At 38.8% G+C, this 27,834-nt stretch overlaps 1 protein-coding gene across 1 annotated transcript in view; it reads left to right on the plus strand.

Moving 5' to 3' along the window:
- The window catches only part of LOC145998852 (cubilin), a 371,861-nt gene extending 349,310 nt beyond the window's left edge, over positions 1-22,551 (plus strand). Inside the window, exons 4-5 of the mRNA XM_083135525.1 lie at positions 12,965-13,101; positions 19,632-22,551. Coding sequence (XP_082991651.1) covers positions 12,965-13,101; positions 19,632-22,193 — 2,699 coding nt within the window. The 3' untranslated portion in view covers positions 22,194-22,551. The remainder of the gene's footprint in view (positions 1-12,964; positions 13,102-19,631) is intronic.
- Positions 22,552-27,834: the final 5,283 nt, after the last annotated feature.

Here is a 27,834-nt window from a genome sequence, read left to right on the forward strand (position 1 = left end):
GCGATGGAAGTGAAGAGGGTGCTAGAATTGATTTTATTGGTTGTCTAGCGTTGTAAGTTATTGGAGCTCCTTGGATTTTAACGGCCAATGGAACGGTAGACTCTCATCCTTGAACTTTGTTAATACATCAGAGACATCCAGCGGACTAAAATCCAAACATTTTAAAGCGAGAACTTCCTTAATTTTTCAACAGCTTTTAACATGGACTGAGTTCTTCAGTGCGTGAATTGCTAAAGAATAGTGTAACAGTAAGCTTTCGAACAATTGGTAAGGACGATGTTGTCAAGTGCATTTTTCTTGTTTAGGGTAAGAACGTAATGAAAGTTTATGTTGATGGGACAAAACAGATAGTGTCATGGGTCCCAACTTTTAACCCCCCCAATGCATCTCAAGGAACAAAGTATCCTTCTTCCCTCCCCCCAAAAATTGACTCTCACTAAAGAAATTTTGCTTAAACAGATAGAAAGAAATAACAGTATGTATGAAAAACAATGGAAAGTCTTAGTTTATTAGATAATCCTATCTATACTCATACAAAATACTGATTAGAACAGAGGATGCGGTACCAACTAAAGAAACGAGTTAACAAAGAGAAATTTTTAAAGAAGAAAACATTTTCAAAACTACACATGCATTTATGCTGCTAGTATACGAATATTTTTGAGACCATAGCAATGTTTTCATTACACCTTTCGTAAATATTTCATTAAGTGTATCTACTTAATTCTCAATTAGGGCTTCTGGCTTTAATATCCCGAATTAGGGATTCTGGATTTAATATCCCGAATTAGGGAATCTGGCTATAATATCCTGAATTAAGGATCTTGGTTTTAATATTCCGAATTAGATATCCTGATTTAAAATATCGTCAGTTAAAGATATTGGTTACAATGTATCGAATTAGGGACTCTGAATTTAAAACCAGGAATCCTCCGCTTAATATCCCGAATTAAGGACACTAGCAAATCTGGGCTCGTGACTTCGCTCTCTCGAATTGGGCAATCTGCCTTTATTAACCAGCATAAAGGATCCTTCCTTTAATATCGCAATTCAGGGATCCTGGTTTAATATCCAGAGTCAGAGATCCTGACTTTAATATCCAGTATCAGGGATCCTGACTTTAATATCCAGTATCAGGGATCCTGACTTTAATATCCAGTATCAGGAATCCTGACTTTCATATCCAGAATCAGGGATCCTGACTTTCGTATCCAGAATCAGGGATTCTGACTTTCATATCCAGAATCAAGGATCCTGACTTTAAACTTGAACCGGAGACGTTGAACACGTTAACCGAATCCTTAATATCTAGAAGCCACTAATCAATTCTCCATTACGTGGGATATATTCGTATCACTGCTGAAATGTGATTTAAAGAACAGACAAAGCTCAAATGAAAAGAAATCCCATTTCGTCTACCTCTCTCTCTCTTGTTTTATCTTGGTTTTGATTAGTGCCCTCTAGTTACCTACAAGCTCCATCCCCTCCACTCCCCTCCCCTCCTCTCAATTTCTCGAGTAGAAAAAAAGCTATTCATGGTAATATGAACAGATCCCCTCCCCCTTAACAATTTCTGGAAGTCGCACAGACAATGGGCCAACTGCGCTCTCTCAATCGCAAATGCTATCGATTGCTCGCCTCGTGTATCCTGCTTCGATAAATTAGAAATGGAAGCCTGTGTCTGCAAGAGCAAACAAGCTAATGAACTACGTCAAGATTATTGTGCGCCTCTCAAGAACATGGTATGCAGAACAAACAGAATTTCAGTCGATGAATCGAGCATAAGTAAGTTATGAAAAGAGGAAACAGCAAGGTGTAGCTGTATTTAAGGCACCATGTATGTAAATTAGGGTTTCTGTACGTCTCGGATTTTTTTCGGACAGTCCCGGTATGGTATCATGTGTAACGGTCTTCGGGATGCATTAATTTCCCGGAATTGGGTGAGATAGCAGAAATGATTAACACTATATTTTCATGAATTTCGATATTTACATTCCTATGCATGAATCTAGTTAATTAAGGTACAAATTGGTTTTCTGAAAATCAATTTTGTCTTGAATTGTTGTTACTGTTGTTGCAAAAATGTGTCTTACAATACCTACAAACCGATATTTTCATTTTCCTCCAAATTCTTTAAAACCGTTTCTCAAAAACCTTATTATATTTGGATTCATTGATTCATTTTACTTCGCTTTACCGCCACTTTTGACTAATCGAGAAGATATGGATAGGTGATGATGATGAAATTGATAAAGGGACACCCACAAAGATCACCCATGCCCAGGCTAGGATTCAAAACCGGAACCCCTGGCGTCGTAGCGCGTTGGGATGACTACTTCGATCATCTTTGGAAACCCTACGGCAGTGTCAGCATATAGTCCATAAAGAATTATGGTGTACATACTTTGTCACGTTTATGCTTCTAACCCCCTTCCCCCTTCCCCCCTCCCTCTCCCTTTCCCTCTCTCTCTCTCTCTCTCTCTCTCTCTCTCTCTCTCCCCCCCCCCGCAACAGGTTTCTAGTCAGCGGCGTCTAGTCAGAGGCGTCCTAGATTTTCAGTCATGCAGTATAGCAACGAAATGTGGTAATCCTAAAGTAAATGTGATCTTAATCGTCCACCACGGGTCTCCCGCGTGGAAGTCAAAGACACTACCAACTAGACCACCGTGGCCCTCCTTTATCATATATGATGGCGGTAAATTATTCACTGCCGCTCTCAATAATGTATAACCATCGACGCATATACACAGTTACTCATGCATGCAGAAATTTCATAGAACTTTGAGCTTTGATCGTAAGGTTTGGTTGTTCGAGTTTTGAGTTCTTGTTTTAAGTCTACTTTAGGACTGGACCTACAGTTTAAAGTATAATTCGAACCACCATGTGCTTCCACTGGGTGTCGAACCCGCGACCCCTTGATTACAAATGGACAACGTTGTGAATGTTCGAAATACTCTCTTGGAATACATTTTTCTTCAGTGTTTTTAAGTCTACCCGGAGCACGCCAGATGTCTCTCTTGCACGATTTTACTTTAATGAAGCGTGTCTCCTACGAGTCAACTTTTGTCTAATTAAGTTTCGCTCGCTTAATAGGATTAATTACTGTCTGTAGGGTGATTATTTTCCACCTCGGATGTGTCTGCTGGATAAGAGGGAACGAAATCAATTCTTCGAGGGCTTGATGGAAATGGTTTCAACCAATACTTCTTAACTCAGGGTTCCCACACACCTGGAAAACCTGGAAAACCTGGAAATCTCAGGGAATTTGAAAAAAATACAAATCTCAGGGAAATCTCAGGGAAAATCTTGTAATTGATTAATGGTTCCCAATGAAGCAAAACTGAGGGATTATAATATGCTCCTGTCTGTGGATAGTCCAAGCTGTTGTAGCATTTCTCTTTCAGGAAGGAACTCATATCTATTTGTTTGTCTGTTTCTTGTTTTTAAATGTGATTCAAGGGCTGGTGACCAAGTGTATACCCTCATAAATTTTGCGATTTTTAAAATTTAATTAACCGATTTCGATCTTTTACATGACGTAAAATATATTTCAAGATGTGGAAAATGCATAATAAAGATAATCTGATGTCTAAAGTTAACCAGTGTTCATCTGATTTCCCTTATTAGGGAGTAGTTTTAAGTTTTTCTTCCTTCTTTTTTTTACAAAATAGTAAAAATGGAGTGTCCTGTTTAGGGAAATATTTATTTTCTGCCATCTTTTGTGTACAATATTGTTGATTGTGTATTTACTTCATTTAGAACAGAATTTTAAATATTTACTTACTAGTGCCATATATGAATTATGTACTGTTCATATACTGTACAATATTGTTGATTGTGTATTTACTGCATTTAGAACAGAATTTTAAATATTTACTTTCTAGTGCCATATATGAATTATGTACTGTTCATAAATACTTGTTCATATTTTAAGTTTTTGATCATGTTCAACTATTGTTATAGTCTTGACATGACATGTGAATTTTTACAGCCTCTATAGCTCACATATGTGTAAAATGGAATTACAACATTAATATCATGTAGTGAAATAGTTTTCTCAACAGATATGCCAGAATGACATATTTGACAATGTTCCAAACCCCCAAACCTATGTTTCCATTTCTTCATGACTCCCTAGAAAGTGTTGTTAGAGATGTAATGGGGAGATTCATAAAAAGTGACATCTTGGACAATGCAAAAAATAGTTTTAAATTAATGCAAATTGATGTCAGGAATTCTGACAACTTGATTCCTTTGACAAAGATTGATATTGGAATTGGTGCCAAAGCTGCTTTGGAAGCTAAAGAGGTGAATGAAAAGAAGAAGCTTATGTGTTTTACTAACTGTAGAATTTTTTTGCAACCAACAACAGAGAAGATTGTGGAACGTAGTCCCCTTAAGTTCAGGTTGGTGAGAGCCGCCAGTTGTTTAGTTCCAAAGCAAATGACTCAGTTTCCAAAGCGATGTGCTCAGCGCATGGAAGACGTGATACAGGAACTTCTCAGGAGAAAGAGAATGAAGGCTGTAACTGGTGATAAAGTAATTCGCCAGTTTAAGACATTGTTGCACAATGTCAGTAGTGAAAAGTAATTGAAAGACAAGTTTTGTAACTTTTCAATCAAAACTGATGCACTAGATTCTTTTTTTACAAGTGTCATGAAGGGCAAGGCTGACTTCTCTGAGTTATGGAGCACTGTTAAGTTCGTTTTGATTTTATCACATGATATTGCATATGTGGAAAGTGGGTTTTCTGTAAATAAGCAGGTTTTAATAGAAAACTTGAAAGAAGTTTCGGCAAGTTTATGATGCAGTGAAAGTGGTAGGAGGAGTGTCAAATGTAGAAGTAAGCAAAGATATGATCCAGAGTGTTACAGGTGCACATATTAGATACGAAGATGCATTGCAGAAGATGAGAAAGAAATGTGATCACAAAGAAAACAAAAGGAAAGAAATGAAACGTAAAGCAAGTGACATCTGTGCTTTACAAGCCAAACAACAAAAGATGCAAGAAGAAGCAAAGGCTATTGCAGAACAATTTAAAAAAACTTGAAGCTTCTGAGAAGTAAAGTTTCTTAATTTGCTGTATTCGACATTAAGTACATTTCTTGTTTTATATTTCAGTCTCAATAACTTATTATTCCTTTTTAAATTGCTACTAATAATTGTCACTTCATTTTTATATGTTTGTCTTAACTATTATTGTACGCATTACAGATTAATTGATATTGTATCCATTTATAAACATCTATGAAAGTGTGAAAATATTTCAATGTTCTAAATCAGATATGTTAGAAATTGTTTCAGAGTTGTTTAAAGTTCTAGAAAACTGGTCATCTTTGTTCTTAATTACATGCAAAGAAGTGTAATTTTATTTTATTATTGAACTAGTTTTGTTATTTGCATCAGAAAACAACAGTAATAAAGAAGGTGAGGATGGTATGGCTGTGAGGGGAAATGGAGGATGCCATTGTAAAATTATAGTAGTCATTTACTGTGCATTCAATACTCTGGAAAAAATATGAGGATTCTGGAAAACTCAGGGAAATCTCAGGGAAAATGGATTTGGAGTTTGCGTGGGAACCCTGTTAACTACACCTCATTCATATCACTCATCTCTGCTTGGATTGTTAAAATCCGTATCCTAATGACTTACATTTATAGGAATAATGCCGAAATGAAAGTGGCCATAAGCCCGAGTCATGAGAAAGTAGTGTATATTCTATCTCTGCCATCATCTAATGTGTTCAGTGATGCACTCAAATCTCACCACCGCTTCTCACCAATTTCATCTAATCATTCGTTCATCTACATCGCTGCGGTTAGTCTGAAAAGCGACGAAAACTTAGAAAAATACAAATTATAGGGGTGGACCGATAAAGTATCGGAATAAAAATTTTCCTTATCAAGAACCGATGCTTTATCGATGGATATAAAATTGGAAATTCCCTTGTATAGTTCATTAGGCATATTAATTAATTAATATAATCCGGTGACTGCCATGGGTTGTTCTTTTAAAAAGAAACTGTATTTAGACATCAAGACCTTTTCGAAAATTCCTCTCCTTTCGAAGAACCTCTATGATATTCAAAATTCTGAAGAATTATATCTGCTTGGAATTTCTTCTATAACAGTCGTTCTTAATTTTCGTGGCCCCGCGGCCAGGTAAATTCGTTTTTTAAAAGTCGGTGCTCCGAACTCAACAATTGTACTCGTAAATACGTATCTATTTTTTTAACGTTAATTAATTCGTACCCTTGAAATTTAATTGTTTCTTAAGTAAATTAGGGAATAATCATAGTATTTGTTCGATTAGGCTATGTCTAGGCTTGTTGACAAATATAAAGCTTGATTTAACTTAGTTGACAACGAGTGCATCTAATGAATCTGGCCAATATCATTATCTTAATTTGGTAAGTGCTGATTTTCATTGGCGTGTTCCATTTCGGATACAAAAATAAATCCAATCATTCATAATATTTCCATTTCAATGTATTTGTTAATAACATTTCTGCACAAACAAAATTTTCCGTGGTGCCTGTCCGACAACCTCCCAATTTGGAGGCGGGAAGCAACGACGCCCCCCGCCCTTTTTTTGTTATATCGTTTGATAAATCGGGAGAGCATTTCCTGTTGCCGAAGTCGAATTCGAAACCTGAACAAAGCAGTGGCGATTCGGGGCTTTCTCGGGGTGTAGGAAGAAGTTATGGTAAACCGAGGAAGGTTTGAAAAATACGTTCGATTACATTCACACGTATTGGTTGTACTATATCCATTGCATTTAGAATGTTAGCTGCGGGTCCATGCACAAGGTAAAGCAAGGGGTCCTTGTTCCTCACTTTGAACTATGAAATATTTAAATGTGACCCACTTTAAACTGTAGGTCCAGTCCCGGTCGGACTTAAGAACAAAATCAACAATTTTACCTATTCTCCGGTATGCCTTATAACGGTCGGATTGACCATTACTGGTTTTGGTAATATGTTAATTAATTGCTGGCCAGCTACAAGGTGTAGGGTTAAGTAATATGTTTCCATGAGTGTACTTTTATGTTATTATTGCATGTAAGTGTATATGCTTATTGGATTGTGCTTTGCTGATGTTAGATTCCCCTGTTTTTACCTCCCGGTTGGGGGAGCTAGCTGTCTTTCAAAAGACCGTTAGCAGTGGAATTTTCCAACGCTACGGGGTCCACGTCCACGGACGTTTACCCCGACTATAAAAAGAGCCAGTGGGCTTTAGCAAGAAACAGTGTTTCCCCATTGATCGACGAAAGAGGAACGTCTCCTCAAGTTTAGTCCACTTATGGTGGCTAAACTGGATATAATAATGTAGCATCTGGTTAAGCCAGCCCCTGTTGCTACCCAAGTCTCCTTTTAGAAAAACTTTTGATTATGTGGATATTTCCGTATTGATTAATTGATGCCCAAAAGAAGGAGTGAAGGCGTAAGGAAACGCATTTGTAATGAACGGAATATCATTTAAGCTGAGGATAGGCCCGCAGAGATAGTTATGCTAACTCTGTGGTAAAGGAAGTGCCGATGGTTATGCCATAGGTGCGCAATTATATTGATTTAGAGATTTGGTAATTTGGTCTATGCAGACACACATGGAAACGCTATGTAAAATATGTATATATATAACTACGTATAATAAACCAATATATCCTACTAGAATGTTATGATTCCAAGAACTACGGTACTGTCCATTTAATCAGTTGTATATTCACTTGCTGTACATGTGTAAACGAACCAGGGACATAAAAATATAAATTATTGTGTGAACCCCCCTTTTTGTAATTCCGGCGCAAATATAATCTGCTCGCTTGGCACCCAGGGTGAGGTGAAAGGAGAGATTGAGGGATTAAGTAGGAAGTAATCCAGAGGGCAGGATAGAAACGAGGGAAAGGGGGGCCGAACTTTCACATCCTTTAACGGCTGATATTGATTGATTGATTGACTACGTTTGTTTTACTTCGCTTTTCTGCCACTTTTGGCTAATCGTGAAGATGAGAATCAATGATAGTTTTATAAAATTGATGAAGGGACACTCACAACGAACACCCATGCACAGTCAGGGATTCGAATTCGTGTCCCCTGGCGTTGTAGCGCACTGTGTTAACCACTCCGCCACGAATGTCCGCATTGTCACAATACAGAATCTCCTTCATCTGTTTCAAATAGAAAATAAGTCTCGTCATCACTTGCATGAAATTATTACACATCCCCATCAACATTGAAGTAAAAGCATCTCACGCTTTGTTTAAAATCAATAGAATGATTATATGGATAATTCCTCACAATATACATGCAAAGCTAAGCGTATATAAGCTTCCAGCTATTCCCATTGCAAGTACACTTAGAATTCATAAATGCAAGGTACATGTCACACCATAAATTACGCCTTTCACTCAGGCCACACAATGAAAAACCAGCTTTGTGACGTCAAACAAAGTGGCGTTAGGCAAGCTTCCACCGTGAAAACAGTCAACTGAACTGCAGGCTGGAAAATTACGCCGAAACAATAGCCTTCAACGTCCCAAGTTGGACAAAGCAGATTAGCACTGCTCGAGAAAGCCCGTGAATAACATCAGGTGCCATCGTGAACAACGAAAAATAATCATTACGTAAAAATGTTCTGCTTTTTTATAAATATACAGTGTCGGGACATAAAGGACTGCAGCGATTTTAATTAAGGCCGTTTGAATGTAATATTAAGAACGTGGCACCAAGGTTTAGAAATGGCGCGAACAATAACCTCACAGAGAATGGAGATACGATGCATAAAAGTGTAATTTTTGTACAGTTTCGTGTGGTGGCTGAAAGCTTGGTCTATGGAATACAAATGTTGAGTGATTGGAAATGAAGATTGGGAGAATGTTTGAGCATTATCAATTAATATAGTTTCGTTTTTAATTAACAGTAGCTGCTGAATGAAGTACAGAGTTAGAAGTTGCGGACTAGTCCGGGCTGAGGCCAGCGACAACGCCCGAGGGGAACATGCCCCTTTCCAGAACAGTACCTATTTGTCTTAGATGTGCATTTTAATTGATTTTTGTGATTTTACTTCGCTTTTATGCCACTTTTGGCTAATCGCGAAGATGAGCATGAGTGATGAGATGATGGTATTGATGAATTGATGAAGGAACATTCATAAAGAACAGCCATGCCTAAGGTGGGGTTCGAACCCGGCACCCTTGACGTCGTAGCGCTGTGCTAACCATTCAGCCACAAAGGTCGGCAGATGAGAATTTTCCACTAATATTTATGAGTATATTATCTGTAGCGGAGTAGTCAGCCAGAGGTCCCCAGTTCGAACCCTGTTTCATCAGTTAATCATTCCTCCTCATCGTTGTCATTAACGCAAGAGGTAGAAAATCGACGTAATTGAAGTAGAAACCAACAAGTAGAAAGTTTGACTGTATCTCCCTTCTCTATAAAATATTCATCTCCACGCTGTCATCTCATTCTCCTTTCGCTGGTTAAAGTGGACTTAAAACATCAACTCAATCAATCAATCCTTTCGCTGGTGAAGTAATTGACTGAGGACTCATATAACTTGAAATTTTAGTATATATATATTATATGTGCGTGTGTGTTTGTTTGCTTGTTATGTCGTTGGACGGTGGCGTCAACAGAGAATTTCAAAGAACAAAATATTCTCATGTAGACTCTGCTTCATTCGAGTCATGGCTGCTGAGATTTTATCTTATTCTCTCTCACTTTCTACCTCCCTGTATCTGCCTCGTTCATATTTTTCTTTCCTTCCATTTTTTCTCTTTCTTTCGTCCTCCCTCTGTCTCTTTCTCTTTATTTTATCTCTGTTCCCTTATTTAGGTTTCTTTCTCTCCCTCTGCTTCCCTTCATTTCGTCTGCTTCACTATTTCTCTTTTTCTCTCTCTCTTCCTCTTCACTTCTTTTTGTCTCTTTCTGTATTCCTCTTTCTATCACTCCCTCTGTCTATTTCTCCTTTTCTTCTCTTTCCCTATTTCTTCTTTCTCTCCTCTGTTCTCTTCATATATTCTGCTTCCTTATTTCTATTTTTTCTCTCTTTCTCTTCATTTCGTTTTGTCACCTTCTGTATTCCTCTTTCTATCTCTCCCTCTGTCTATTTCTGAATTTCTTCCCTTCCCCTGTTTCTTCTTCTTTCTCTCCCCTGTTTCTCTTCATTTCTTCTATTTCCTATTTCTCTTTCTTTCCCTCTCTGTTTCTGTCTACCTTCATAGCTTCTGCTTCCCTGTTTCTCTATCTCACCCTCTGTTTTACTCTCTGTCTCTTCATTTTTGTCTCCCTATTTATCTTTCTCATTTCTTCTATTTCTCTATTTATTTTTCTTTCTTTCCCTGTCTTCCTTCCTGTTTCTCTTTCTAGCGCTTTCTCTCTCTTTATCTCTATATGTGTATGTGATTTTAATCATGCTGTAAATGCTCCTGAAAATTCCTATATTTGGGTGGGCAGTGGGGTAAGCTAAGATTATTTCACGGACGGCTAGAGCCTCCCTCGTCCAGACAGTGGCGCCTCTCATCTCGCAGGACTGCATTTCGCAAGTGACAATAACCACAATAATTTTCTTCCTCAAATATCTTTGAGGAGGAAGGTTCATGCCCCACAAACCCTCCATCAAATACGCCACTGAACCAGACGTGTGTTGATCTTTAAGCCTAGTTTAGGGTGTAAGATAAATCACCTAGCCGACTTCGAACGATCACTTTCTACCACACAACCAAAAGCTGCAAGCGCAAAACGAGCTGATAATATTCCAGGCGCGTTAGAAGATTCTCCTTTCGGTCTTACAGGATTCCTCCAAGATAATTCCGTCCACTGCGGGGCAATTTATCATCCTCCAAGCTGGGAGACAGCGTTGCTTCTCAAACTTCTTCCGAATCGACGTATCGACTTGTTGACCCTTCGTGGTGCCTGCGAAGTTATTGCACTCAGGCAACATCCGCTGTGACGATATGAGCAGCGAGGTTTACGACACAACCGTGAAACATACAGGATGTTGCAATAAAAAGTCAACTGAAAGACTCCGGGACACACAATGTTCTGTTACATTTTTTGCAACACCCTGTATATTGAACTTCAGTATGGAGGTGAAGGGAATGAGCAAGAAACGTGACTTGAGAAAGGAATAACGAAGCAACCGGACAGGGATTTGAGAGAAAGGAATAATGGAGAGTTGTACTGCGGGAGCTGAGTGAATGTACAAGTTTTGATATCCAACTATGGTAATAATATTTATAAGCATTGCTTCCGTTGTTAGCGACAACAGAGCACAACACAAGCGAGCAACAGACCAAACCACAGATTTAAATGTCTGATTCCTCATGCCCTATACGCTGGCAGGTAAAATAAAACTCCGTAAGACGATTTTACAGGTGCCTTGCTATGCTATCATGGATAGTCAAGGAGATGTGACTTTTCTGTACCCTGCGCATGTTTAACCCTTTACTGCGCATAGGTTTTGCGATTATTAGACCTGTTATACACATTTAACTGTTCTGCGCAAGCGCCACATGTCTAGGATTCTTGGTGTTCTGCGTATAAATGTATTGCCGCCCCCACCTTACAGATAGCATCCACATGCAAGGAAAATGTGCAATATTGGTGTTCTGCGCATACACAACGTCTTCATTTGGTTTCGTTCTGTTCAGTGTGGCTGTTTCCGTGCTTAGTCTCGAACCTTTTACAATATAACTGTTCGTGGCAGTATTTTCTAAAACTGCTAAGAAACGCCCAACATTTCTACGAAAGAACAGTTTAATAGCTTTTGTAGTTTCTTTTTTTCCCCGGTTTATCTTCGATCTAGGTTGTTTGAAGCAGAAATAATTGCTTCTGTCAGTCAAATCGCATGAAAGGATTCCCCAGTAGTCTTGAATCTCAAATCGAATCTTCCTTTCCGTTCACAATGTATGTTTCTGATGTTGATTCGGGATGAAAACTTTGCTTGCATAAAGTTTGCATCCGTGCAATTTCTTTCAGTTCCTCCACTTTTGATTCTTCAAATCCTGGAGTAATTGCAGCAAAGTCGGTTATGTAGTTCTCCTGGAATTATTCACAACAAATGAGATAAAGCTATCTATAACTTCTTGGACGAGTTATCTTACACGAAGGCAATGCAAAATTGAATAGCATTTACTGAGTTCTTACATGTGTCAAAATGTACAGTCGGCAAGGGAGCAATGAATTACAATAATTACAATATGAATTACAATAAGAAACAGTTGTGGAGCCAATTGGGTGACCATCGTCAGTGTAGGAAATAATACACACGAGAGAAGTTTGCTTGTATTATCTATCACATAAAATGAATCAATAAATAAATCATATTACATTTCCTGTTTACCGATGTTTATAGAAATTTCCGACATTGAAAACAACTTTTATATAAAGTAAGCAGCGTATAAATAATTCGGTTATTATTTGCTCTCATAATCTCATAATTTCATCTAATAAACTTTCACTCTCGTCACCGTGATTAGACAAGAGAGATAGAAAAATAACAGAATAAGGAATTAGTTCCGTTAAATCTGGAGTTGTAAATTGAACAGTCTTGCTTACCGTGTACTTATACTGCAGGATCTTGACCTATTGTATTCAACTCTCTACGGCTTTGAGTTTCATTGTTAAAACAAGTTTATCTTCACATGTGACCTCACCTCACATTCGTTGCGAGTCTGGTATTTAACATTTTGCAGCAAGCTCCTCCCGCTCACTGTTTTACGTACTGTTGCGCATGCGCAAGACGGCTACAGCGCATGCCACTGCGCAGACAGCTGCGCCAACTCGCACTTTTCAATCTTCGGCGCAGAAAGTTGTCCTCTGCACTCAATGGAGGTTCGTTCGTTAGAAGCGAGGTTTAATCCGTAAATGATTATAACTTTATTTTATTTTCAAGTAAAATTCTGTTCCTGTGTTTGCATCCATTTCAGCCGCCATTAATATTTGCGCATTTCTTGTTTTTTCAGCGTGCAACAGAACCTACTACGGTGACATAGGGAAGACGTACGAACTTGAACTCCACAGACCACGTGAGGAACGACCACCCTTCATCTGCCACCTTACCTTCTCTGCGGGGGGCAAGGAGTACGGCGATATAGTACAGGTAAGGCTAAGCTACTTTGTTCTCAACCTTATACAGGGTGCTCAGCAATAATTAATGTCTTTTGAATACGGGATGTAGCTACTACTAACCATATTTACCTTTCCATTCTTTCTTTTCTTCTTTTTTACGCATGCTCTTGCCTATTTCTGTTAAATCGGTGACGGTGCTGGCTTTAAAATATTTCCTTCAAGACACAACAATTAACGATCAAAATGTGTTCTAGTCTATGCTTATCTATTAATATGATAGAGAATCATGTGAGAGTAATCTTCTAAAAGAGTCGTTCTCGAGAATTTGAATACAATGTTAGGTACATGAGACCAGTACAGATCGACAATTGATGATACTCATTTCTTAGATTCTACACCTGATGACTAAAATATGCAGAGCTACAAAACAATGAGAAGTGAATTTTCAACTACAAGAGCGTTAGTGAGAACAAGAGAAGGGGAAGCGAGAGGAGAAAACAAATGACTGTGCACTTTAGTTCGCGAATTTTCCGGGGGCACTCTTATCTTGATAAAGCTGTACGTATTCAGTGCTTGGCGTGAGCGCGTTTGTCCTCGGGATTTGCCCCAACGGCAACGTATCCGTCCTCCCCCAAACTCCTAATTTGCCAATCCCATCAGAATACCATTAAGTGCATTGTCTATCATCCGGTAACGTGCCGTTTAAAACCATTGGCCATAACTCGCACGCGCGTGTTTTGTGCGGGAGTGTGCGCATGAATTATCCTCTACGAAACACATGACACCCTGTTCTGTTTGTGATTTCATGCACGCCGCCTCCACGCTAATCCACATAATGGGACATTAACGCGATGAGGTTGGACGAAATGCCCAGCACTGGAACAATTGGGGGTAAGCACGTAAGATTAATTCATATCACGAGAGGTTGCTTCGGTGCGAATCTCTAGTCTATTTGGAAGGAAATGTGAATTGATTAATTTTGTTCACTTCCTAAAACAGCACATCTTGTAAGGGATATCAATTGTTAACTCATGAGGATATACAGGTAATGGACAAAATAATATGAACACCAATGCAATTGCAGAAAACTTGTATTAGTAAGGAGTTGGGCCCCCCTTGCCTCAATGACAGCTTGTATCCTACGTGGGATAGACAAATAAAGGTCCTGTACATTGTGAACAGGAATACGTAGCCACTCCTCGCACAAAACAGTCTCAAGTTCCGAAAGTGTCATTGGAGGTGGAAACCGATTACGCACTTTGGCCTCCAAAATACCCCACAAAGGCTGAATGATGTTAAGATCGGTGGACTGTGGACACCAGATGAGATGTTCTACCTCATCACTGTGCTCATCAAACCATGCATCAACGCACCTAGCAGTGTGAATAGGGTCGTTATCATCTTGGAAGATGGAGCATGCATCGGGAAACAAAGACTGAACCATGGGATGGAGGTGGCCACCCAGGATGGTGCAGTACTTCTCTGCGTTGATTCTCCCATGCAGGACGACAAGTGGGCCAACACCATTCCAATATATAGCCCCCCAAACCATCACAGACCCCCCACCATGTTTCACGGTAGGCACTAAGCAGTCAATATCAAATGCTTCAGCAGGAGTTCTTTACACATAAACATGTCCTGTGGTCTGAAATAATGTGAAAGACGATTCGTCTGACCATATCACATGTTCCCATTGCTGCTGTGTCCAATTCTTGTGCTCTTGGCACCACCTTCTTCGTGTCACTGCATTACGTGGAGTCACCAACGGTTTGGGGATGGCAACTCTGCCATGAATGTTCACAGAATGCAGCTCCCTTTGAATGGTTTTCGTTGATACAGGGTCCTGGAGGTGATTGTTCATCTCTGCGGTTATCTGGGACAGTGTTGTCTTGTGCTTTCGAGTCACTATTCGCTTCAACACACGTCGATCCCTTTTGGATAACTTTGTTTTTCGCCTACTATTCTCCTTTGCAGACGTTGTCTTTCCACGTTGTCTGTAGGCTGTCAGAACAGTTGACACTGTGCTCCGTGCTACACCAACAAGTGTAGCTGTTTTTGTCACAGATGCTCCAGCCCGGCGGGCTTCTATGATCATGCCTCTTTTGAAGTCTGAAAGGTCGGACATACCTGCATTTGACGGATAGCTGACTGCTCGCATGCAACTCTCACACCAGCTTCTGATAGACTGATATGGTTGCTTTCATCGCCACTAGATGGTTGAAATCTCTGCTGAGTGTTGTTCCTTTTCCACGACGGCGTATATAGGCCTTTGCAAACCAAGGTGTTCATATTATTTTGTCCATTACTTGTATATTGTTATCAATATTGATTGTTGACTTACATGGACATATCGTCGTGTGAGAACCAGAGGGACGTAACTCCGGTTTATCAAATTTACAGGCGAGAGAAAATAATGTATCCTTAGGAATATGCCTGACTCTTTCTGAAAGTCAGTTACTTGCAGACAGGATGGACTGATTTAAATCACTCTAAATTAATAATTTTTAGAATAATGTACAAAACGATTTTGTAGATATCAGAAACACTTTAGGTGAAAGTACATTACTCTTGTAATCATTTAATGGTGATTATTAGGTTCTAAGATAGGAAAATAAAGGAAATAAAATATATGTACTGATGGTGTGAAGCTCATACGAAAGTAAATGTAAACATAGGAATTCTCTTGATTTAAGATTCAATAATTTTAATGACAAAAATAGCAAACATTTTGTGTAGAAAAATATACAAAATAATAATCATGTTAAACCATAAATAGTATCAATATAATTAAACTGTAAATAAACATGGCAGATGATATTATTTCAAATTATCATTAAAAAATTTCCAAAATTGAGCTACAAAGACTATAAAAATATTTAAGTTAATATTTTAAGTTACAATTATATAATACATGCAGAATGTTTTATTTTCACTGGATGAAAAGTTATTGAAATTATTATTAGTTTCATTAACGCACTCAACAAACAATTCTATAGTAGTTATAGTATCAGAAAAATGTATGTTTACGTTTTGCTTTAATCAAACTTTTCAAATATTTTACAGGGTCGTTTACTAGAAAAAGCCTTTCTATAAAAAGAACATATATCTATATGCATGGTGCCAAAAACTATGCAAGCAATTTTAAGCGTGTTTTTTTAAAAAATGAAAAAATCTATTTAAATTTGAAATATCCGATTTATATAAGAAAAACCAACAATAATATTTTTTTAAAAATAAAAATCACTATTTTTATCCACCCTGTATGCAGATAAGTGACTTCACGTTACTGCTAAGGATTAGAAGTGGAGAAAGTCTAACTGACTCCAAATCGAGATCTTCAGAGCAGTTTATTTAGATAAATCCGTAAACCTCATTTTTGCGAAGTTACGTTCCTTTGGTTCTCATACGACTATATATTGCCATCAATGTCGATTGTTGACTCGTGAGTCTTATGAGTCTTTATTATTATGTCTTAATATTATCACTATAGCTTGTTGACTTGTGTGGATGCATCATGAATATCAAATGTTGATTCATGCGGATACATGGGGACACATTAGTATACACCTTGCTTCTTTTGGTTGGTCAGATGCAATAGACAATTCGAGATAATGCACTTGGCTCAAAGATAATATCGAAGCTCTCACACTACCAAATTTTACCATAATGTTATCAGCGGATAGAAGCTAATAAACGCACAGACTTTTTATTTTAGATAATTTTGCAGCAGTCCTATAATAATTCAGTTCCTACGTTTCCTCTAAATCTGATTTCTTCCATGATAGGAAATTGTAATTCTATTTTTTTAGTTTCTGAATGAGGGTAGTTGGATTTATATTAAACATGTTACTTTACTTGGAAAATGAACGAAAAAGCACAAGATTTCTATTATTTGAATAGTTTAATGTCACATGTTTAACGTCGGACGAGAACATGGCAACAATTTCTTGTAATAGCAAGTGGCAGCTTCTAAGATGGCATGTTTTCTTCAGAATAAAAAACGAACTCTAGTTCCGCCGTGGCTATTGGAAAATTTTTGCACGACGAGTTCATTATTTTGCGTCAATATGGAAGGCAAATTTGTGGCTACGGTAGAAGGGGTTAGTGTGTAGGAATGAATCACGGACAAGAATCGAGGGAGATGAGAATGGAATGCAGGAATTTAACAAACTATCGAGCGGAATTTGAAGGTTTTTTTCCTTCCGTTGCTTTGGAGTGCTTCCAGAGGAATGGCATTTCTGGTCGCATATTTGGCGGTGCACCGAAAGACATTGACCCAATATCTGGATTACGTATTCTTTCTCTATTGTTCTCAAGTAACGTAAGCTGCGTCCAAAGTACCTTCGGTTATTTTGCTTCTGTGCGGTTAGTGGGCAATATTGAATTGCAGCTCCCGCCACTACTCGTTACTGGCGCAATCGTTCAGATATTCGACGATCTTTTGTTTTCTTTTCTTTTTCCGTTTTAGCTGTAAAAATTGAGTTGTCGGTTGTACTGTACAACATCGGGCAGAACGCCCTACCACGGCTACAGGTGGCGACGCTGGATAATATAATCAGTTAAATTGTTGGGCAAAATTATATAATCTGTGGTGTTTCACATTCACATATTATTCTACTTTTTCCCCATGGCGTTGTTTCGGAACGTGTCTTACATATAAAGTGCAGCTCTACAAATAGCACTATAATTACCGTATTATTTTCCTTCGTAAGCATTGTATTATATTGTAAATCCATTACATATGTAATACTATAGTATTCGGTTAAACATTTACGTTCAAAACGTCCTCCTCATTTGAGTTTATTTTCCAGACAGGAATGTGATTTATGGTGATGGAGAATTTAAAGAATACCTTGTTCACACAGACCACTGTCGTTCCTACAAGTTCCTATTGTACAGTTGCATGCATTGGTACTACGATGCAAATTGTCCATCGCCATGTTCGTGCTCTTTTGTTTTACACAAAGAGAGTTTCAAGAAATGAAACAAAAAAACACAACAAGCTGCTGGCAGCCTTTGAATCAGCATACTTAAAAATCTACTTAAAGATATGTAGAGTGCAAAAGAAAAATTAATGAAAATAGTCATGGACAATTTGCCAAACAAACCTTGAGCATCCCACTGTAGAATGGGATCCAGAAGTATTCAGCAAATTGTCCATGATTATTTTCGTTGGTTTTTATCTTCATCCTACGTTTTTTTAAGCACTGTATTTTTACGTGTACTGGTTCAGAAGTTGTAAACAGATTGTTTGGTGTTTTGTGTCAGTTGTTGAAGCTCTCATTGCATAAAACAAAGGGAGTAAACGTGGTGAGAGACAATTTGCTTGGTAATACTTATGGACCCCGCTGTACGAACGCTTCAAACCCTTAAATTCCTACGCTATGATGTTCATTTGTTTCTTCATTCCGCATTCCGTGTTCATCTAGCGTACAATGCATCAGAACTATCAGCGTTTGTTGATCTAATGTTTACCCACAATATATGTATTTGTAAACACTTAAAAAGTATGTGATTTCGTTTTCTTCTAATGGTGGTTACATTCGGCAGCCTCGCTATTTAACTCTTGGAAAATAAATATTAATTTTCCACGTACGATTCTGCTGCATTACCTACGAACCATGGTGAAATTATGAAATAATTTCGTAATAATCAGCACTTAAAGTAAAATGCTTGTGTGATCGTATCAACAAATACGTAGAAAAATAACAAAAATATTGAAATATGCAGATGTTCAAAGGATGTATACATCAGAGAAACCGCTATATTGAAATGCATACGTAATGCACAATATGAGAAGTGTATTATTTTGATTGCGAAACTGTAAATGAGTTCATTACATATGCCAAATAAACATATTTAATAGTAAATGCGTGTTGAGTTGCAACATATTAGAATGTACTTAGTACAACACTACTATCCAGCTTTTCATACCAGTGAATAATTTCTTCTTACGAACCAGTTGTGTCATCGTACCGCGAGCCCCCTTCCCTCCTGAAATATTCATGTAAGAGTTTGTTTTTGTTTTGTTTTGTCACTTTTTGCTAATAGATGCTACGTGGCACGCCTGAGTCCATATATATTTTTAATGTGACTTTTATCTTTCTCACGTTGTTTTCAATTTATAAAGAATAGCACGTGTTATTACAAAGGTACTAGAATTATGTTTTATTGCTACCATTTTATATTATAAAAACATTACTAAATTGTATAGAAGCAATATATATATATATATATACAATTTTAAAATAAAATAGCACTAGAAATGTTCGTAATTCAGACTTGTCTTATGCTGTGTAGTGGAATGGTCAAACAACTACTTTAACTTTTCAGCTGTTGGGTTACTCATACTACAACAAGCCGCGTTTTAATCATGTGCAATTAATATTTATTGCTTTACTTGTGTTTCAAATCCATACATGTGGCTAAGAAACAAGTAATAAGACAACTACTCTTGTTTTTCGTACATTGTACTGAAATTGTTAGAATCATATGCTGCTTTCATGAGTAATTCTGCAGGCTTTAAAGAGGTTAAGTCACGGTAATGTTTTTGTCTTCCAGTTGACGTTCGACAGCTTCACACTAGGCAGATTCCTCTCCTTCACCAATGAGGGTTGCCCGGATGGTTACATGCAGATATCTGAGACCGAAAGACCTCAGGTTGGGGGATGCTGGTGCGGCACGTCTTGGGGACCATCGCTCTATTACAGCGAGACGTCCATGGTTACCCTATCCATTCAACTTATGCAACCATCTCAGGACCAACTCGGATACAACTTCGACTTTCGTCTTGCCTTCAAGATGTTGCCTCGATCGGCAGCCGTCGTAAGGCATGGTGAGTCGAACCAGACAGAGTTCAATCTCGGAGAACTCATCACAGGCACGTACTGTTCTCGGATATTCAGCGATTGCGATAAGAAAGCTTGTCGATTGCAGTCGCCTAATTTCCCTGGGATCTACCCAAGGAACGTCACTTGTTACTATGCAGTCCGGCAGCACGAAGTTCCGGCAGGTCAGCACGCGCTCATATCCGTTCGGCAGCCCGCATCTCACATGGTGGCCATCAGGAGTCAATGGGCACGTCACACGAAGAATCACCCTGAACGACAACTGAAGGTTTGGTCAGAATGCGACGAGGTGCAGGACTTTGTCACTGTGTACGATGGATACACGACGCGTGACCCGGTACTGATGAAGTTTTGCGGTGGGGATGCGGTACCGGAAGCTGTGTCCAGCGGACCGGAACTGTTGGTCGAATTCGTGACGTCACCTTACGGTACGTTCCTCTATCCAGCCCCTCTTCACTCCCTGCACGGGTTCCAACTTCAAGTCGAGGTTCATTTCGTTGACCTCCACTCCCCTACCTACACCAAGAACAAGAAGTGCGAGTTCACCATCGGCAGCTTTGAGCATGCTCGCGGTATCTTGCAGAACCCACGTCACTCCATATCTCCCAATACCACATGCTACTACTTCTTCCAAGGTAGAGAGAACGAGCTGGTGTGGATCTCAGTGCTCAAGTACCACGTCACGTCGAAAATAGATGCCAATTATCAGGAAGAGGACTGTAAGACCGAGATGAGGATATGGGACGGTGTGGTGTACCCAGAGAAACAGCATCTCTACCAGTACCACGACACATCTTCCTCGTCGCAGCCCACGACAACGGCCGTTCCTGGCAATGCGACTATTCTGGCGAGGTATTGCAAGGATAGTATTCCGAGAAGCTGTCACCACATGCTGCTGCAAAATCAGAGTAGGGTAACACGACCCTGTTTCGCGGACGAGAGTTACTTATCGTCAGGTCCTCGCCTTACTGTTGAACTGGGTTTGAAGGAGAGTACGGCATTGAGGCCTGTGAACTTCAAGCTTCAGTATGAATTCGTCAACCTTTTTCAGGATGGTGAAGATATGGGATCTGGTCCATGCGCTCGCAGATTCTTCAGCGAGGGTACATCTTTGCACACTGGTCGCTTTCACACTCCAAAGAACGTCTTTCTCTACGGGCGTGGAGGAGCGACGAACCTGACTTGTGTTTATCGCTTCGAGGCGGAGAAGAGCGAACGCGTGAAGATAACGCTCAGCAAATTCGGCATGGGAGGTCGGAATTGCTCCACAATCAAAGATTCCGACTTAGGTCGCTACAGATGTCATCCCGACGGTAACTCCTCTGTGGCTATATACATCGACGAGCTTCCTTGGCAAGACACGACCCTAACCCGTGAGTGTCTGTGCAGCGAAGATCTGATCCCTTTTAGCTTTGTATCCACTGCTCACATGGTCGAGATTAGATTTGTTGTGTACAATATGAACAGCACGGACGATTTCCGCGGGTTCTTCTTCGAAGGCACCTACGAGTTCATCAAAACTCCAGTGTGCGACAGGAAACAAAGGGTTGGGGGAGCCAGCGGGGAAATACGCTTCCACTCGCCAAGTCGTAACCCTGAAGAGGTTCACTGCGAAAACCACCCTTGGCTGATAGAGCCCGGCCCCGGTAGGTATCTCTATGTAAAATTGAGAGGAGTGGAGGTATCCGACAACGCAACTTCCGAACGCTGCAGTACACGTAATAGGATAACCATTTACTCTGGAGGACGCGCAAAGTTACAATCCATCGTCTGCCCCGAAATAGGTTCCAAAAATCGCAACTTCGTCGAAGCTTTCTCCGAAGGTTGGTCAGTCAATACGACGATCTTGCCACCGCGACCGGTGCAAGCAAGAAGCGTTATTGTGGAGTTCGTAGCGCGCGAGCCGGGTTCTTACACCGTCACTTGGCTGGAAGTTTCCAGACGGCTGGTCCTTCCTCCAGCAGGTTACATCATGGACGGTCCGGCCGATTGCCCGTACAAGTGCCCGGAGCTGAACGCCTGCATCAACGAATCCGTCTGGTGCGACGGGAAGGTCAACTGTCCCTCGGGGTACGACGAAATGTCGGAGCACTGTTCCTTTCTCAAACTACCTGTCCTGTACCTTATTATCTGCGCTTCTGGCGTCGCGGCCATCATCTGCGTCATCTGCATCGTCACGTGTAGCGCGTGCCGGAAAAGACGTCGGAAACAGTCGCGCCTCAAGCGTTTGCCACCAGAATCTGTCATCGTGGGCGGGAAGGAAGCGATTTGCTGACAAAGCGCCAGCTCTGTGCAATATGTCGAGGTCGATCGTGTCACCACGGTGTGACGACATTGTGAATGTCGCTGTTCTCAACTTGATGTCCGTGTTGCAACATTCCGAAATCCACGAATCGAAACAACCGTCATACCATTTGTGTTAAAGAACGTACTCCCAGTTTCTACCACGTATTACAACATGTGTTCTCCAATATTTGTACGCTTCATATCGTTCTCTTTCAACAAGCGAATGACGTGAGTTCCTTGACGAAACTTTCCATAGTGTTCACATATCGTTGTTAATACTTGTCCTCCATATTATTGTATGGAGATGTAACGGACTAATGGAAGTAAATCGGAGATCATTACTGGTGAGAGTGACCAAAGTGTGTACTGGTTGTTTGAGAACAATAGGTATAACTCATTTCGAGTTGCAGTTTCTTATGCAGCTATCTGTCACTGCCACTATTTGTATAAACGAGTTTTGCCTTCGGGTATGTTCATAATGGAAGTGTGATTTGTTAAGAATGTTTTGTCCTTAATTGTGAAACAATGAAACGTTTGTTCATATTCGAGTTTTCATTGTCATACTTAAATCACATAATATGAGACACAGTATAACTGTTCATCACAATACTCAGTACTTTCCTAGGTCTCGTGTCCCAATATTAACCGTCCAATTGGATGGGGTTCTAACAAATTTCCCCCTGAATGTTGGTAGGTGGTTCCTGTAAAATCGCCTAGATAATTATTTTCGACATCGTCCATATTTTATTCAAAAATGGTCGTGTGCTTTGAAATCTTTCTTATAGTACATTCCATATTTTGTTTCATTTTGCTAGTTTATGAACATATGTTCAGACCAATGCACATTGTAGACTATAATTCATTCACTTATACGTCTGCAAATCCAGCATATTTGCTAGAAATTTGCAAGAAGGTATCCAATATCTCATTGGTATCTTTCATTCATGTGCCCTTTTGTACTGAATCTTCTGCAAGTCAATAAATTCTTTGTGTCTCCCATTAACGTTAAAGTTTCTCTCCATTAACTTATGACATCTAAATCAAAATTTATGGAAAACAACCAGGTCATTTTAATTTAACCATGGGTGGAAATGCTTCAATTATAGATAGACGTAAATGAGAGATGATCAAAGCTATGGAATCTGCTAGTCTTTGTACTTGCTGGTTTTCAGAAACAAATTCAGTTGAGAAATGGAAACCTACCAAACAAAAGTTAAGATCATTTCCCCTTTAATCCTGAAAAGTATTCCAGAACGTGTAAATATGATTCTTTTCTAGATATTATTTAAAAATAACATTGAAGTACAGGCCGAAATATGTAATTAGTTCATTCAGTACGAGTTTCTCAATAGACAGGTTAAGTGTTATAGAGCTATGCTTTTACAATCTCATCAGTAACGTGTCATAATTTTATACAAACTTTTGAACAGCAATGTATTATGTAAACCGAAACCCTTAATAGGGTGTCACAACAAGGGGTAAATTTATATACAGTACAAAACTTGGCAATGTCATCTAGTTTCAAATTTGCTGACCCGTCACTGACGTTATGAAGTTCATTCCTACACGTTGGCTTACTTTACAAAGTACTTGTGAGTATTCTTGGAACTCAATTGAATACCGCATCGCAAGATCTCTGTTTGAAATTTTCTAACCAATAGTTACAAACAGAACCAGTTGGCACCGCTTATGCTATGCTATTACAAACATTTCATTGTCTGCAAGTGGGTACGAGTTGGATCCAGCAATAATAGCTGATTCGGTAATGATCTCTGCCAGTTCTGACGCACAAATACTATCAAAGTTGTGAACATGTGACCAACATATATGTTTTAGCAATTTTTTCCAGCGGAGTCGACCTTAACATATTGCACAGACTCAATCCCGTCATTGGATAAGCCTCAGGGCTCAAATGGGGGGATCCAAATTCATAAACATAGGTTTTACAAGAAAATAAGTAATATTATTAGCCTATTTTCAGAAATGAATATTAGTGGAATAATTTAAAGGATTATATCCAACATACAAGATAAAAATAACGTGCGATAGTTTAAAGTTAAAAGTGAACGTTTCTACGAACAGTGTTTATTAACGACAAACTCTTAGATGCCTCTAGCAAATTTCATGTTCTGGTAGCAATAGAGTAATTAGCAAGTATAGGCAAAATTCTTCTGTCCAGCGATTTGACAGGACATTTAACGGAAGTTATAGAACAGTAAGACTTTAACGTGTTAGCAAATTCGATCAAAAAAATTCTGCGTTTTCCAGCTAAGATATTACTTAATTTTTCGTTTTTTGAAGTTCCTTAGCTTTAATATGTGTTGTTGCGCTTTGAAAAGAAGTCTGGTTGTCAGATGTTGCTGGTTGTGAATTGTAGCGAAGGGTTGTAGGAAGTGATTGTTTTCGCAAGAGGATGAATATTTTGTCTGTTCTCGAAAAGGATGTTGGAAATGTTTAGTCGTCAAATTAGCGCTTGTATATGGGCGAATGTGGATTCTAAATGAAACTGACAAATAATGAACAAATCCTGTATCCAACTGTACAGATTTTTTGTTTACTTTCAATGTACTGTTTTGTAAGTTTATTAGTGGAAATTGTCTGTTATTCAAGACTGTAACAACAGCTCGTAACTGCCAAACTCCCCACTTTGGTTTTCAGATCTTCTGCCTTTGATTCGTTGGAGAGTGTTAAATGCGAAAGAGGAAATAGCTACGACTACTATTGAAAGGGTGTGTTATGTGAATGGTATGTACCGTAATATGAAAGTTACGGTATATGGATGGAACAAGTATATATTGAAGTGTTCTAATAGTTAACATGGATCTTAAAATTGTTTACAAAGGACATGTGGATCACGTACAAAGAATTTCATAAGCGTATAGAAGCGAGGATAAAGAAACTTGACGTTTCGCGTGTATGTGTGTGCGTGTGGACAGTATTCGAATTATGTACAGGAAGACTAGTGTAGTACGTAAAAAAAATCTTCACTTCTAAACAAAAGTTGTACATTATGTTCTTCCATGAAATGTGCTGACTGCGTCGTTCAATCTTCTTATAGGAGGACATTGCAGGTTTTTTTGGCACGTTAGTAGCCTATCACTTGTTGACTGCAGCAAGAAGCAAACATGTAGATGAATAGTTGTAGCAAGAAGCAGAGTTATAGTTCTCTTATGCCTGAATCATCCCTAGAGTGTGTCGCGTTAGCGAGCCTACATGCCGGAAGGAGAAATCCGGTCACGTGACTCCGTTGCGCAAACTTCTGCGCAAGCGCGCTACTGTGTAGGAGGAGTCAAATCTATGACGTCAGGTAATTGACTCTTGTTCAAGATATGAACAGGGATGAGTTGGAATAAGACAGCTATACTTTTTATAAGCGAAGCTACCATTTCTTTATTGTATATGATTGAGTACATTTTCTGATTGTTAAACCTTGAAGCTATAGAAATTGGCAACATCTATATATTTCAACATCAAAGTATATATATATAAATAAAGTATATAAATACGTTAAATGGCGAGTTAAGTGACCTTCAGGGAGTTTTTAAATAACAAACGATCGTGAATTTATATAGAGAGAATCTACGCTTATTTAAGTAAAGCATTAGAATTAAGAGAAAGTGTTGCATATGTACTAATCGATTTACGGATTGTTTCGAAAAATTATACGAATGAATTGCATTAAATTTGTTTCCTTAATGTTGTTCCTTTATGCAAATATTCCACCAGGAGAATGTCTAGACAATCCTTATGCAACTGAGGTTGTTTACTTGCATTTCATTGGCAAATTGGCTATTTTCAGGAAAGATGCATATATATGTGTATGTATGTAAAAATGTAAAGAGTTGCTGTTGTGTGGATAGTTCTATTGGGCGTTAACTAATTCTTTCGTTCTGTTTTTTGCCCTTTTTTGAAGTAATGATTACATCTTAACTGCTCAACAAGTGAATACAATTTCTTCCTGTCTTTCAAATGTTAAAATCCAACCGAGTCACTATGTACCAATTGACTCGTCATAGCGTAGGCACTTTCAAAGAGCAAAATTTTTGCGTTAAGTGTAAAATTGCTCAAATATTTAAATGAGACTGTCGCTACTAGGGATTACATTTTAAAAATTCAGTTATAACTTTTTATTGTTTAAAATAATGCATTAGTTTTGTTATTGCGCTGCTTCCACTGCATGTCACACAGTCATAACTGTGCAAAGCAAGTTCCAAAAATATTTGAATCAAACTGTTGTAGCAACGACAAAATATCCTTCCTTGCACTTTCCAAGAAAATTTGATGTACATTGGGATCCATAAGTATTGCTCAGCAAATTGTCCATGACTATTTTTGTTGGTTTTTATCTTCATCTTACGTATTTTTAAGGACTGTATTTTTACGTATACAAGTTCAGAGGTTGTAAGCAGATTGTTTGGTATTTTGTGCCAGTTCTTGAAGCTCTCATTGCATAAAACAAAGGGAATAAACGTGGTGATGGACAATTTGCTTGATAATACTTATGGATCCCACTGTACGTTGTACTACGTACTTGCTATGTATCAAATATTTAACTCTGCTTTATTTTTGCTAAATTAATCCTGTTTAAGGACATAAGTTTGCATCTATTTCAGCTTCAGTGGCGATATGCATTTGTATTTAAACAAAGATATTCGACAAATACACAGTCTGACAATTAAGTAATGAAATAATCGTTATCAAGTGAAAAGGAAACAAGATATTTGAACATGGCCTATTTATTACTCAATGTACATCATCCTGCATCAACACAGCAATTTGCTCTGTTGGCCAATGATTGAAACATCTTTAAGCCTTCATGTGATATGACGTCACAACTTGTTGGATTTTCCTGTGTTCATCAAAACTGCATAATTTCAGCAGCAGTTTCACTTTCGGGGACAGGAAATAGTCATAGAGGGATAAATATGGGAAGTAGAGAGGATGATTCAACACCCTCACTTGTTTTTGGACTAAGAATACCTAGACAAACCACTGCGTGCAGGCACCGTGCATTATCATGGAGAAGGAACCAACTACCCTATTCAGGTTACTGAGGTTGTAACATTTTTTTTAGAATACCTTAGTCGTCATTAAAAAACACAACATTGTCTTCATCTTTAATTTGGAGTTCCATTTCCTTCCCTCTTCGTAAATTTAGCGACTTCCATTCTGCGAATTGTCGTTTCTTAGGAGGACCGTAGCAAAAATGCTTTTTCCTCCTCCATAATAATGGAATTCAAGAAATGTTCATTCCAGCAAGCAGTTTTCAGAATGTCTTTCGTGAAACTTGATGTTCACTCGCTGCTCCTTGGCGATTACGTGACATGGCGGCATTATTCCCAGCATGCTCATCGCAAATTCATGAATTGTTGCCAGGGTGTAGATTATGGACCACAGTACACCATGAACACGTTACTTCACAGAGAGAATGCACACAAGTGGGACAATATAAAATTAGTCTCATTGCTTAATTGTCGGACTGTGTACGTATGCACATAGTTTATACGTAGACCATTTATTCTTAGAAGTAAAACAGAACCCATCGTGTGTCAAGTACTGATAGCTACACGTAATGCTAGCGTTAAACTATGCAATGGAAAAGTTCAAGTCCAGGACTCTACAATATTTTT

Source organism: Lepisma saccharinum, chromosome 14 (assembly GCF_977018435.1).
Source record: "Lepisma saccharinum chromosome 14, izLepSacc3.1, whole genome shotgun sequence".
Taxonomy (NCBI): Eukaryota; Metazoa; Arthropoda; class Insecta; order Zygentoma; family Lepismatidae; genus Lepisma; species Lepisma saccharinum.